Source organism: Phyllobates terribilis, unplaced genomic scaffold, assembly GCF_046119375.1.
Source record: "Phyllobates terribilis strain yellow unplaced genomic scaffold, ASM4611937v1 Scaffold_924__1_contigs__length_538081, whole genome shotgun sequence".
In the NCBI taxonomy this organism is placed as follows: Eukaryota; Metazoa; Chordata; class Amphibia; order Anura; family Dendrobatidae; genus Phyllobates; species Phyllobates terribilis.
In genome coordinates, this window is record NW_027363684.1 from 422,026 (window position 1) to 436,789 (window position 14,764).

A 14,764-nucleotide genomic window follows, 5' to 3' on the forward strand; every position below is an offset into this window, starting at 1 on the left:
GATCTGGACTTACAGCACAGACACCGGGGCTGCTCCACATAGTAGTGCTGGCTGGTAGAGCGAGCTGGCAGAAGAAGGTCGACATGTCAGATCTGATCCAAAGATGGCAGGTGCTAGACAATCAAGAAGCGGGGACGAGGTCAGAATCAGGAAGCCGAGTAAGAATGGTCCTGTAGATGGAGGCCTAAGTCATCCCGGGGTATTATGGAAGCCAGACAAGGTTACCAAAGACAAACAGGAGCAATGAAAGCAGGTGCAGAATACATCTGTAACTGATGACGCCCCGCAGACTGCTGGGAGATTAATAGGATGTGGCGCTGCCCCATAGGTCACAGCACAGGAAAGGCAGGGGAGGGTGGGGTAGACGTATTACTGCACTCCCCATACCACTACACTGGCCGTCCTGGAAGCCGGGGGAAGAGACCACCGATCTGAGCTGAGGGGGCAGCGGAGGGCAGAGGACCCCATAGGGGACTGTACAGGGAAATGTGTAGTGTTCAGTCCCGGGGTGGAGGGTCGCTGTAACTGCGGTAATACAACTAATCCAAGCCAATAACAATATATTTATTTCATTTTCTTTTAGGACTTTTCTACAATAAATACTTTGTTTCTTTTCAGACATTTTTGTGTTACCAAATCCTGGCGGCCATAAACCATAAGCGATGTATTGTTACATGGTGACAGTATTCCTCATTGTTCCCATATAATATACACAACGTCCTGATCAGTCTTTATTACACAGGAATAAGAGGAATAAACTTCATGAATTGTAAGAATAGACGAGATGGAAATAGGAGACTTTCTCCCCGGAGTCTCCACAGAAATCTGCGTATTTCTTCTTCCTTCTCAGGATTCTCGGTTCCGGGGTAAAATCTCTATTCAGTTAGGAAACATTGTTCCATCACTGAGATCGGAGGTGACGGCCGCTCCTGATAAGATTCTGTGTAGGGGGAGGGGAGAGGAGGGCGGGGCTAGAGGCCGAGCTCCTCCCATCTACATGGACTCTGACCAGTAGTGACCGTCCTCTCCTATCTCAGTAATGAGACGCGTACACCCGGCGTCAGAGGCTCAATGCAGTGAGGAGGAGAAGCCGCGCGCATGCGGTAGGTTTGTCATGTTCTCAAGCCCCCAAAGTGGGACGACTAGTCTGGGGTCACGAACGCCTCATCGACAAATCAAAGTCCTCATTTACATATCATAAACTTTAGAAATACAATACTTTTTCTATAGATCTGTTTGTGTGTTTAATGTAATAGAGATGTTAGGTGGAGAGTTTATATCTGCAGACACATCTGCTGCGGGTTCTGGGGGCACAGGGAACGGACAGTTTCCCTTTAAACATCATTTTTATGGACATATATTTAGTGTTTTTGGCAGGGGCGGATGTATCACGTGTGCAGTAGGTTCAGCTGCATAAAGACCAAGTAATGTAGGGAGGCTCCAGGGGATAAGGAGGATCCGTGGTGTAGGGAGGCTCCAGGGGATAAGGAGGATCCATGGGGTAGGGAGGCTCCAGGGGATAAGCAGGCTCTGTGGTGTAGGGAGGCTCCAGGGGGTAAGCAGGCTCTGTGGTGTAGGGAGGCTCCAGGGGATAAGGAGGATCCGTGGTGTAGGGAGGCTCCAGGGAATAAGGAGGATCCGTGGTGTAGGGAGGCTCCAGGGGATAAGGAGGCTCCATGGTGTAGGGAGGCTCCAGGGGATAAGCAGGCTCCGTGGTGTAGGGAGGCTCCAGGGGATAAGCAGGCTCTGTGGTGTAGGGAGGCTTCAAGGGATAAGCAGGCTCTGTGGTGTAGGGAGGCTCCAGGGGGTAAGGAGGATCCATGGTGTAGGGAGGCTCCAGGGGATAAGCAGGCTCTGTGGTGTAGGGAGGCTCCAGGGGATAAGGAGGATCCGTGGTGTAGGGAGGCTCCAGGGGATAAGGAGGATCCGTGGTGTAGGGAGGCTCCAGGGGATAAGGAGGATCCGTGGTGTAGGGAGGCTCCAGGGGATAAGGAGGATCCGTGGTGTAGGGAGGCTCCAGGGGATAAGGAGGATCCATGGTGTAGGGAGGCTCCAGGGGATAAGCAGGCTCTGTGGTGTAAGGAGGCTCCAGGTGGTAAGGAGGATCCATGGTGTAGGGAGGCTCCAGGGATGATGATCCGTGGTGTAGGGAGGCTCCAGGGGATAAGCAGGCTCTGTGGTGTAGGGAGGCTCCAGGGGATAAGGAGGATCCATGGTGTAGGGAGGCTCCAGGGGATAAGGAGCATCCGTGGTGTAGGGAGGCTCCAGGGGATAAGCAGGCTCTGTGGTGTAAGGAGGATCCATGGTGTAGGGAGGCTCCAGGGATTATGAGGATCCGTGGTGTAGGGAGGCTCCAGGGGATGATGAGGATCCGTGGTGTATGGAGGCTCCAGGGGATGATGAGGATCCATGGTGTAGGGAGGCTCCAGGGGATAAGGAGGATCCGTGGTGTAGGGAGGCTCCAGGGGATGATGAGGATCCGTGGTGTAGGGAGGCTCCAGGGGATAAGGAGGATCCGTGGTGTAGGGAGGCTCCAGGGGATAAGGAGGCTCCGTGGTGTAGGGAGGCTCCAGGGGATAAGAAGGCTCCGTGGTGTAGGGAGGCTCCAGGGGATAAGGAGGATCCGTGGTGTAGGGAGGCTCCAGGGGATAAGGTGGCTCCGTGGTGTAGGGTGACTCCAGGGGATAAGGAGGATCCGTGGTGTAGGGAGGCTCCAGGGGGTAAGGAGGATCCATGGTGTAGGGAGGCTCCAGGGATGATGATCCGTGGTGTAGGGAGGCTCCAGGGGATAAGCAGGCTCTGTGGTGTAGGGAGGCTCCAGGGGATAAGGAGGATCCATGGTGTAGGGAGGCTCCAGGGGATAAGGAGCATCCGTGGTGTAGGGAGGCTCCAGGGGATAAGCAGGCTCTGTGGTGTAAGGAGGATCCATGGTGTAGGGAGGCTCCAGGGATTATGAGGATCCGTGGTGTAGGGAGGCTCCAGGGGATGATGAGGATCCGTGGTGTATGGAGGCTCCAGGGGATGATGAGGATCCATGGTGTAGGGAGGCTCCAGGGGATAAGGAGGATCCGTGGTGTAGGGAGGCTCCAGGGGATGATGAGGATCCGTGGTGTAGGGAGGCTCCAGGGGATAAGGAGGATCCGTGGTGTAGGGAGGCTCCAGGGGATAAGGAGGCTCCGTGGTGTAGGGAGGCTCCAGGGGATAAGAAGGCTCCGTGGTGTAGGGAGGCTCCAGGGGATAAGGAGGATCCGTGGTGTAGGGAGGCTCCAGGGGATAAGGTGGCTCCGTGGTGTAGGGTGACTCCAGGGGATAAGGAGGATCCGTGGTGTAGGGAGGCTCCAGGGGGTAAGGAGGATCCATGGTGTAGGGTGGTTAATGGAATAAGGAGGATCCGTGGTGTAGGGTGGTTAATGGAATAAGGAGGCTCCAGAGTGGACATGGAGGCCCATTTGCACTATAGGTTGCTCACATACTGGAATCGTTCCACTTTCTACCACTGTAGATTTTTCTTCTCAGACATTGGGAGAAGGACTCCCCTGGGTCCTGTAATTAGGATTTAACCCTGTAATATGATTTCGGTGCTATTTCATTCTTCTTAGGGTTCGTATCATGTCCTTAGTGGGGTTCAGCGAGTATGTTCTGTCCGGTGCTGCTGCTGCTGCTGCTCGGTGATAAGGTTAGATCGCTCCCGTGTGCATGATTTGCAACTGTTTGACAGTTTTATTACATGGGAGGAATGTGTTAGAAATAGACATTCCTCACATGTAATAAAGCTGTCAAACAGTCGCAAATCATGCACATGGGAGGGATTCAACCTTATCACTGAGCGGCTATAAATACTCGGAGCTCGGCCCGAGCATACTCGGTGAAAGGGTTAATAGAACATACTCGCTCAACACTAGTCCTTAGGCATACTGTGGACGTGATTACGGTGGCCACCTTTATGAGGCCCACCTTTGTGATTAGTCAATCTCATTTGCATGCAGTAATAAAAGATTAAAACTCTATTTTTAATTGCGCGGACACTTTTCTACACTAAGAGCATGATGGGAAGCTTGAGAGAGTGAAATGTCACTGGTGGTGCATTAAGGGGTAAATGCTGGTGACAGGTTCCCGTTAAGAACTGTCTATTTGCTGTCTAATCTCTGCCACCCCTGACTTGTGCCAATGTCACCAATTTATAAGTGTTATTCACTTTACCCGTCATTGTGTTAATGTTATGGTATGTAGTTGTCCTCCTTATTACCGGTACTTTCACTGACGAGGGTCTTCATTATTAGATGTGATTTTTTTTCAATCTTTCATCCCTACAGGAAATCCTTGTGGGAATAACGGTTTATCACTAAATTGTAAAAAAGAAGATATCAGGAAGCACTCTAATGGAGAAAACCTCATCACCCTTCCTGCACCTCCTGGACTTCACAGCACTTCACCTTCTTATAATCCTCCTAATCATGAGGAATCATCTCCTGAGCAATCTCACATTGTTACCACAATTTCAGGTGACACAGTGGATACAAGATTTCAGTGTGACAAGCAACTTACTAAAAGCTCAGCTCAGACACAAAGAAAACACAAAGGAGAAAAGCCATACTCCTGTTCAGAATGTGGGAAATGCTTTACAAATAAAACTAAATTTGTTATACATCAGAGAAGTCACACAGGAGAGAAGCCATATTCATGTTCAGAATGTGGGAAATGCTTTACAGATAAAGGGAATCTTATTACACATCAGAGAATTCACACAGGAGAGAAGCCGTATTCATGTTCAGAATGCGGGAAATGCTTTACATCTAAATCAAGATTTATTATACATCAGGGAATTCACACAGGAGAAAAACCATTTTCATGTTCGGAATGTGGGAAGGCCTTCACAGGTAAATTAAGTCTTGTGATGCACGAGAGAAGTCACACTGGGGAGAATCTGTATTCATGTTCAGAATGTGGGAAATGCTTTCCAACTAAATCAAGATTTATTAGACATCAGAGAATTCACACAGGGGAAAAACCATTTTCATGTTCAGTATGTGGGAAATGCTTTACTGATAAAAAGACTCTTAATAGACATCAGAAAACTCACACAGGAGAGAAGCCATATTCATGTTCAGAATGTGGGAAATGCTTTGGATGTAAAGGGAGTCTTATTAGACATCAGACATTTCACACAGGAGAGAAGTCGTATTCATGTTCAGAATGTGGGAAATGCTTTCCAGCTAAATCAAGATTTATTATACATCAGAGAATTCACACAGGAGAAAAGCCATTTTCATGTTCAGTATGTGGGAAATGCTTTATTGATAAAAATACTCTTCTTAGACATCAGAAAACTCACACAGGAGAGAAGCCATATTCCTGTTCAGAATGTGGGAAATGCTTTACAGAGAAATCAAAATGTGTTATACATGAGAGAATTCACACAGGAATAAAGCCATTTTCATGTTTGGAATGTGGGAAGGCCTTCACAGGTAAAGGGAGTCTTTCTACCCATCAGAGAATTCACACAGGAGAGAAGCCATATTCATGTTCAGAATGTGGGAAATGCTTTACAGATAAAGGGAATCTTATTAAACATCAGAAAATTCACACAGGAGAAAAGCCATTTTCTTGCTTGGAATGTGGGAAGGCCTTCACAAGTAAATTAAGTCTTGTGATGCACGAGAGAAGTCACACTGGGGAGAAGCCGTATTCATGTTCAGAATGTGAGAAATGCTTTACAGATAAAGGGAATCTTATTAAACATCAGAAAATTCACACAGGAGAAAAGCCATTTTCATGTTTGGAATGTGGGAAGGCCTTCATAAGTAAATTAAGTCTTGTGATGCACGAGAGAAGTCACACTGGGGAGAAGCCGTATTCATGTTCACTATGTGGGAAATCTTTTGTAAATAAATCGTATCTTGTTAGACATGAGGGAAGTCATACAGGAAAGAAACTGTAATCATGTACACTGTGTGTTTTAAAATTTTTAATAAAATTGCTCAGAATAATGAGTACACCCCCTTTGATAAGTAAGATTGTCATTAATATCTCACTGAATACCAGTGACAAGCGCCACACGAGAGAGGGAATTCACCCAATAAGGACAGGAAGCGTACTGAATAAGAGGGCTGCACCTCTACCCTGCATCATTTTGGTTTCCTGTCCATGAGGGAACCTGAAGCTGAAGAATCAGGAGAGGAAAGTTAAAGGAGAAACTTACCCAGGCCTTGCCTGGAAGAAAGGCTCCTTGTCTATAGTGCCGGTGTCGGGTCCTGGAAGCGCCACCGCTGGTCACTTGAGGGCTCATGTAGATGCGAGCGCCGAAGTCCTTTTGGATGCTTCCTGGCTCCAACAATGTCCCAGGCTTGCGCATGTGCAGGATGCCCTGGGATTGGTGCGCCTTGATGAAGAGCATGCCGGAGACTTCTGACCTGAAGTGTTGGATTTCACTTCCAGGGGGTCTGGAGAAGGCATGTACAAGGGGTGGGGGAGTTGCTGTGGCTGGTCCCTCTTTTAAAATCATGCCTGACTGCCAAAAGAGTGGGTTTTCTCTGGCTCTCCTTCCCCACGTGATATGGAGGAACAGCAGTGCCAGGATCAGAGTTCACGCAGCAATGGCAGTCTCATGAGTTGCAGAAGTGACAGTACCACCAACCACGAATAATGGTGTGATTTGATCCAGCCTCTGAATCTGGTACCCTTATTAAACTCCAGAATGCTGACTGATCTTTGTGAAATTTCACCAGATTGTATACAGAAAACCGCATGGATTTGAGACCCGTGATCAGGGCAGAAGTTAAGAATTCCCTTGAGACCCTTATTCATAAAAAAAGGAATAGAAAGGGAAGGAAAGGGTCCAAAAAACTATCACCTGATTTAGATGAATCTATAAAGTCGGAAGGTGAATGTGGATTGGATTCTTGTTCCTTTTCATTCTTTAATGGCGATACAGGGGGTAGGCCATGCTTTCCTATAAAAGTCGCAGATAGGCTGTGAGAGCTACCATGGGCATCTCAGATGCTAAGACCCCCAAATCCATACAAGAGTTCATGTTTTGTGGATTAGAGCAAAAAAAAGAGGCGCATATTTATAATTAATGAAAAGATTCAGGCTCTCATTAAGAGAAAAAAACGAAGAGAAAGGGTTCACTACCATCATCTTCTAAGAGAAGATGCCAAAACAAGACTCGTGGAATAAGATCCCAAAGATAGACGTAGCAGTGGCCAATTCATCCAGAAAATCTACCTTGCCTTTTGAGGATGTGGGTATTCTGAAAGACCATCTGGATAGAAAGGCAGATGGTTACTTAAGACACACCTGGGAGTCCTCGGTGGGTGCCCTGAAGCCAGCGGTCTCTACGACCTGTACAGCCAGATCTATGATTATCTGGTTGCAACAGCTAGAAGGTCAACCGAAGGATAATGTCCCAAAGGAAAAGATCGTGGCTGATGCAGGGAGCAGCAGCTTTTATTGCAGATGCCTCAACAGACTCAGTGAGGCTGGCAGCCAGGTTAGCGGGCCTCTTTATTGCCACTCGTAGGGCGCTATGGGTAAAAAGTTGGCCTGGGGATGTCCAGTCAAAGACCAAACTGTGTTCTATCCCATGTGATGGGGGCTTTCTTTTTGGTCAAGTTCTGGATGACATCTTGGACAAAGCTGGAGATAAAAAGAAAGGATTCCCCAGTTTGTCTATCCCAGAATACAGGAGTACCTTTTGGAATAGAAGATACAGCCGGAAAAGACCTCCTAGGGATCAGGGAAAATAGGAAGTCAGAAGAGTAAAAAAAAGGTTTTATGTTTGCTGGGCCGCCTTCAAGTGGAAGGAAGTCTTCCCAGTGATGTCATTCCCCCGGAAGGAGGAATGCTTTCCCTCTTCCTCCATGCATACGAATAAAATTCATCCCATGTCAGGATTCTAGGGATAATGGAAGCAGACCTAAAATTGGAATTCCAGACTTTCCTTCCACCCCTGCGAACCTTCATGGTGACACCTCTCAGAAGGTCTTCCAAGCAATAGTTAGTCCTGGAGGCAGAGTTTTTGGTCCTCTTGGAGGTACCCATAGAAGAATAAGGAAAGGGATTATATTCCCCCCTTTTCTTGATAAAGAAGCTGGATGGCACTTTCAGAACTATAGTAAATTTGAGAGGTCTGAACAGATTGCTGGTGTATCAACCCTTCAAGATGAAGTCAAAACAATCGGCTGTAAAACTTCTGTTTCTAGGTTGCTACATCGTGAGGACCTGCGCCGCGGTCAGCTGACTCTGACGCGGGTGCCACGTGATGCCGACGCCACGGGCCGCCCCGCCTATCATGACGCGGTATGCGTCATCAAAGGTCCTCAAACCTATCGATCAGACTATGGACATCCGTTTTTTTACACACGTGGTGATTGGCGTGGGCACATTTAAAAGGGATCACATTGACACTGACACATACCCCCTGACTAAGGTTTGCCGAAACACGCGTTGGGGTGGATGTACACCACCTAGCCGTTGGTACGCTCCTGGCTTCCTGTACCCAAGGTAGCTATATATTTTATCTTCATACGGAATCATGACTTATAAACTACCTTGCTTGTCGGCAGAGGGAAGCATGAAGTGCTCTACAATGTCCTGGAAGACGGCTGCGCTGACTTTGGTCTTGATAAAACACAGTGGACCTACACCAGCAGATGACATGGCCCCCAAACCATCACTGATTGTGGAAACTTCACACTAGACCTCCAGCAGCTTGGATTGTGGCCTCTCCACTCTTCCTCCAGACTCTGGGGCCTTGATTTCCAAATAAAATGCAAAATTTACTTTCATCTGAAAACAACACGTTGGACCACTGAGACACAGTCCAGGTCTTCTTCTCCTTGGCCCAGGTAAGACGCTTCTGGTGTTGTCTATTGGTCATGAGTGGCCTGACACAAGGAATGCGACACTTGTAGCCCATGTCCTGGACACCTCTGTGTGTGGTGGCCCTTGAAGCAATGACTCCAGCAGCAGTCCACTCCTTGTGAATCTCCCCCAAATCTTTGAATGACCTTTTCTTAACAGTCATTTCAAGGCTGCAGTTATCCCAGTTGCTTGTGCACCTTTTCCTACCACACTTTTTCCTTCCACTCAACTTTCCATTAATATGCTTGGATACAGCACTCTATAAACATTGATCAGTCAGCTTCTTTACCAATGACATTTTGTGGCTTACCCTCCTTGAGTGTGTCAGTGACTGCCTTCTGGACATCTGTCAAGTCAGCAGTCTTCCCCATGATTGTGGAGCCTACTGAAACAGACTAAGGGACATTTTATACGCTTAGGAAACCTTTGCAGGTGTTTTCTGTTAATTATTCTAATTTATTGAGATAATGACTTTTGTGTTTTCATTGGCTGTAAGCCATAATCATCAACATTAATAGAAATAAACACTTGAAATATATCACTCTGTTTGTAATGACTCTATATAATATATGAGTTGTACTTTTTGTATTGAAGAACTGAAATAAATTTACTTTTTGATGATATTCTAATTTTATGAGAAGAACCTGTAGATGCAACCACAACCCCTTTTTGAAGTATAGGAACCGGTTCACAATTATCTCCACTTCCAGGAAAACAGCGAGATAAGACATCCGCCTTAATGCCCTTGTTCCCCAGCCTTTACGTGACAGTGACAAAAAAGTTAAACCTGGTAAAGAATAATGCCCATCTTGCTTGTCTGGGCGTTAGACGTTTTGAAGACCCTAGATATACCAGATTCTTATGATCCGTGATTACCATAACCGGATGAAATGTCCCCTACAAAAAATGACGCCACTCCTCAAAAGCCCACTTGATTGCCAACAGTTCTCTGTTACCAATGTCATAATTTCTCTCAGTGGGCGACAGTTTTTTAGAAAAGTATGCACACGAATGTCATTTACCAGGACATGCACCCTGCGACAAAACAGCCCCCATCACCACTTCAGACGCGTCAACTTCTACAATGAATGGCTGAGTGACGTCAGGCCGTATGAGAATCGGCGCAGATGCAAAACACTCCTTTAGGGTATTAAATGCCTCCCTGGCTGGACTGGACCATTTAGAATAGTCTGTCCCTTTCCTGGTCATATCCGTCAGAGGTTTGGCTACTACAGAAAAGTTTTTGATGAACTTGCGGTAGTAGTTGGCGAAACCCAAAAACCTTTGTAACGCCTTTAAATCCTCCCAATCCAGTACCTCCTGAATTTTTGCCGGATCCATGCGAAAACCGGTGGATGATAAAATATAACCCAAAAAAGGGATTTCCTCAACCAAAATCATGTATTTCTCTGGCTTGACAAATAATTTATTGTCTCTGAGTATCTGAAGGACCTGCCTGACATTTACCTGATGTGACTCAAGGTCAAGTGAATAAATTAATATGTCATCAAGATAGATCACCACAAATCTACCTGCTAGGTGTCATTAACAAAATGCTGAAAAACGGCTGGAGCATTAGTTAACCCGAAGGGCATCACAAGGTTTTCATAATGACCCTCAGGCGTGTTGAAGTCCGTCTTCCACTCGTCCCCCTCTTTAATACGAATGAGGTTATATGCCCCCCTGAGATCCAGTTTAGAAAACCATTTTGCACCCACAATCTGATTAAATAGGCCCGGGATGAGAGGGAGCGGATATGAATCCCAGACCATGATCAGACTGAGTTTGTGGAAATATAAGCAGGGGCATAACCCCCCATCTTTCTTCTTAACAAAGAAAAACTCTGCAGCAACAGGGGATGAGGATGGTCTGATATGACCTTGGCCAAAATTTCCACAATATAGTCCTTCATGACCTGCCTCTCCGGACCCGAGATACTATACAGTCTGCTCTTTGGCAGCTTGGCTCCAGGAACCAGATTAACAGCGCAGACATAAGAACGATGGGGAGGGAGTTCTTGACACCCCTGTACCGAGAACAGATCCTCAAAGTCTAACAGGTATTTAGGCACGGACTGGGTATCCACCCTAGCCAGCCGAGTGCCCAAACAGTGACCATGACAATACTCGCTCCATTTAACCACCTCCTGCGTCTGCCAGTCTACTACAGGGTTGTGCAGCGGGAGCCCCAGTAGTCCCAGAACCACAGGAGAGGGCAGGCCCTCTAGCACAAAACAGTCAATACATTCTGAGTGTATGGCCCCAACCTGTAAATGTAACCCTCGGATTACTTGAGAAAAATACCCCCGGCTCAAGGGTATGTGTCTGGACAGTGTTTGCGGTTTGAGGCCCTGGGCCTGGACGAACTCAGCGTCAATCAAATTAAACCCCGCCCACTGTCCAGAAAGGCAGAAATGGTCACTTTATTTTTGCCCAGATGGATCTCGGCCGGTAGGAAGAATTGAGAACCACTCACGGAGGCGACGCGTACACCTGGGTTGCCAACCTCCCCGCAACCAGAGTTCATTGGTTTTCCGGCGGCTGTTTTACGGCGAGGTAAGGAAGGACAAGCACCTATGTAATGACACCTCCCTCCACAGTAAAAACACACACAGCCCCTTTATGCCCAAACTCCAGTTTGATCCCTAGAATGAGTTGCCCCACCCAACTGCATGGGCTTCTCAGATGACTCAGACCAGGGTTCCCTTAGCCCTGGATCTCCCGCACATTGGGGTGTCCCTTTGTGTCTCTGGCGAAGACGGCGATCAACCTGGATTGCCAGAGACACGGCCACTTCAAGGGAGACTGGAGTCTCATATAATGCAAGGGTATCCAATAACCATGCAGACAGCCCTTGACAAAATTGGCTATGGAGTGCGGGGTCATTCCACTTAGTGTACGTGGACCAACTCCGAAACTCAGAGCAATACTCCTCTGCCGGCCGGTCTCCCTGCTGCAGCTGACTTAGCATGGATTCAGCCAGGGAGACACGGTCGGCGTCGACGTATATTAGACCCAGGGTAATAAAAAATTCCTCCACTGTCAGGAGAGACAGGGAGTCCGGCGGGAAAGAAAAAGCCCATGCTTGGGGGTCATCCTAAAGGAGCGCGATTACTATCCCCACCTGTTTCTCCTCGGTACTTGCGGAGGTAGGAAGTAACCGGAAGTAAAGCTTACAGGCCTCCCTGAAAACTACAAACCTGTCACGCCCCCCAGAGAACAATCTTGGCCTCTGCTAGGGGTTGCCTGGAAGTAACGGTCCCCAAACCTGACGTGTTAGGGTTCTGAAAAACTACAGTGCGTATGTCTGCTCACCCTATTCCCGGGATACCTCTAAAGATGAGGATGCCGAGGCCGCCACCCTCACCCTAACTCCTGAGTTAGCCCTCCACTTGTTCTTCTCCCCCACCCAGGGAAGAGGGGCGCTACTGTGTACCGAAGTACACCCACCCAACAAACAGGGCAACACATACAGTGATAAACAGAAAACTCCAGGCACACAAAATATTATTTCACAAATAGCAGAGGGAAGCACCGGGGTGTGAAGGTAGTGGGAATAAACTAAAATGGAGAAGGAGCATTAGTTACAGGATCCATCGGTCGTGGTTGGTGATGTCTAGCAGCTGTGATCAGAGCCTTAGTTACAGGATCCATCATTCTTGGTTGTTATCATCTTGTAGATGTGATCAGAGCCTTAGTTGCAGGATCCATTGGTCGTGGTTGGTGACGTCTTGTAGATGTGATCAGAGCCTTAGTTACAGGATGCATGGGTCATGGTTGGTGATGTCTTGTAGATTTGATCTGAGTTTTAGTTACAGGATCCATTGGTCGTGGTCGGTGACGTCTTGTAGATGTGATCGGAGCCTTAGTTACAGGATCCATAGTTTGTGGTCGGTGACATCTTGTAGATGTGATCGGAGCCTTAGTTACAGGATCCATTGGTTGTGGTCGGTGACATCTTGTAGATGTGATCGGAGCATTAGTTACAGGATCCATCGGTCGTGGTTGGTGACGTCTTGTAGATGTGATCTGAGCCTTAGTTACAGGATCCATCGCTCGTGGTCGGTGACGTCTTGTAGATGTGATCGGAGCCTTAGTTACCGGATCCATCGGTCGTGGTCGGTGACGTCTTGTAGATGTGATCGAAGCCTTAGTTACAGGATCCATCGGTCGTGGTCGGTGACATCTTGTAGATGTGATTGGAGCCTTAGTTACAGGATTCATTGGTCGTGGTCGGTGACGTCTTGTAGATGTGATTGGAGCCTTAGTTATAGGATCCATCGGTCGTGGTCTGTGACGTCTTGTAGATGTGATCGGGTCCTTAGTTACAGGATCCATCGGTCGTGGTCGGTGACGTCTTGTAGATGTGATCTGAGCCTTAGTTACAGGATCCATCGGTCGTGGTCACTGTAGTCTTGTAGATGTGATTGGAGCCTTAGTTACTGGATCAAAAATCGGTCGTGGTTGTTGATGTCTTGTAGATGTCATCCGAGCCTTAGTTACAGGATCCATCGGTTGTGGTTGGTGTGCCATCTGGGCCGGGGGATTTGTCAATGTTTAATTTGCTGAGACGCAGGCGTACTTATTTTTGCGTTAAACTAGTTATGTCAGGTGGTGAACTTTGATTTTTGCCTTGTTGAAAGATCCCTAGATGATTCATTGGTGAACACGGATGAAAAGTGACTGTTTTGTATCTCCGCCTTTTCTTTGTCCTCTATAATTATTTTGTTATTATTGTCTTTTAAGGGGCTGATACCATCCGTTTTTTTTTTATTTTTGGCATTGGGATTTTTTGTGATTTATTTTAATGTCGCTGGTAATTTGTTTCTCTGTAGATAACTTTGCTACCTTGATTTTCTTTTTTACATTTCTTATTGAGATCGTTAGGCTATGTTCATACATTGCATTTTTGCTGCATTTTTTCCCGCAGGCAAAACCTGCCCTCTTGGCAGTAAAGAAGCTGCCTCAAAAAAGCAGGTTTTGCTGAGTTTTTGCTGCGTTTTTGGTGCTTTTTTTACAGCGTTTTTGTCACTGTACATTTGTCTCTTTTGCATGCTGATAAAGTTTAATGCAAAAAAAAAACCTTATTCAAATTCCTCAGGTTTTGGCATCAAAAACACTGCAAAACCTGATACCTGCGTTTTTGCAGTGTTTTTTTCACTACTCATTGCTTTCAATGGGTGAAAAAGGCTGAAAATACGCTGAAAGAAGTGACGTGGTGTATTTTTCAAAAACCAAGGTATTGCACGAAAGATTGAGGACAAAAAAAAAAACAAGTTATGTGCATGAGATTTCTGAAATCTCATACACTTTGCTGGTACAGTAAAATGCAGCTGAACATTTGCATAAAAACGTATTAAAAAAACACTGAAAAATTGCAACGTGTGAACATAGCCTTATACTCCTGAAATGCTATTTCTGTATTCTCAGCCTTCAAGATTTGGAATGCCCTTTGTTTTTGTCTTATTAAACTTTGTACTGTCTTATTTATCTGACGCGCCCCCTGGGCCGTGGGGTACCCGGTGCCGGACCGGTAGATGCTGGGGGGATTTCACAGTGGCGGTGACCCGGTCCGTGACCCAGGGCGGTCAATAAAAAGGGGTTATTGATAGGGGATTTATAGTGATTGTATAAAGTTTGTGACCCCACCTGTGGTATGCGGCTAAGGGAGCCGCCGCTGCGGAGCAGGTCCTCTGGAGCTGATGTTGCTGCAGCAGGGAAGGTGTGGCTCTCCACAGGAAGAGCTTAGCTGCAGGGCAGTGTAGATGTTATGGGTTATGCTGGGCGTTGTAGTGCAGGGGTTGATGGTGCAGCAATAATCAGTCCACAACTTAATGGCGGTTTCCTCTTAGCTTTACTGGTGGTGATTACACAAGCCGGGACTAGAGTACTGGCTAGAAGTG

At 47.0% G+C, this 14,764-nt stretch overlaps 1 protein-coding gene across 1 annotated transcript in view; it reads left to right on the plus strand.

Annotated features, from left to right (window-relative positions):
* LOC141240612 (uncharacterized) overlaps window positions 1-14,764 on the plus strand; it is a 68,347-nt gene that overhangs the window by 12,992 nt on the left and 40,591 nt on the right. The window contains exon 4 of the mRNA XM_073668680.1: window positions 4,314-5,929. Within this exon, the coding sequence (XP_073524781.1) occupies window positions 4,314-5,929 (1,616 nt within the window). The remainder of the gene's footprint in view (window positions 1-4,313; window positions 5,930-14,764) is intronic.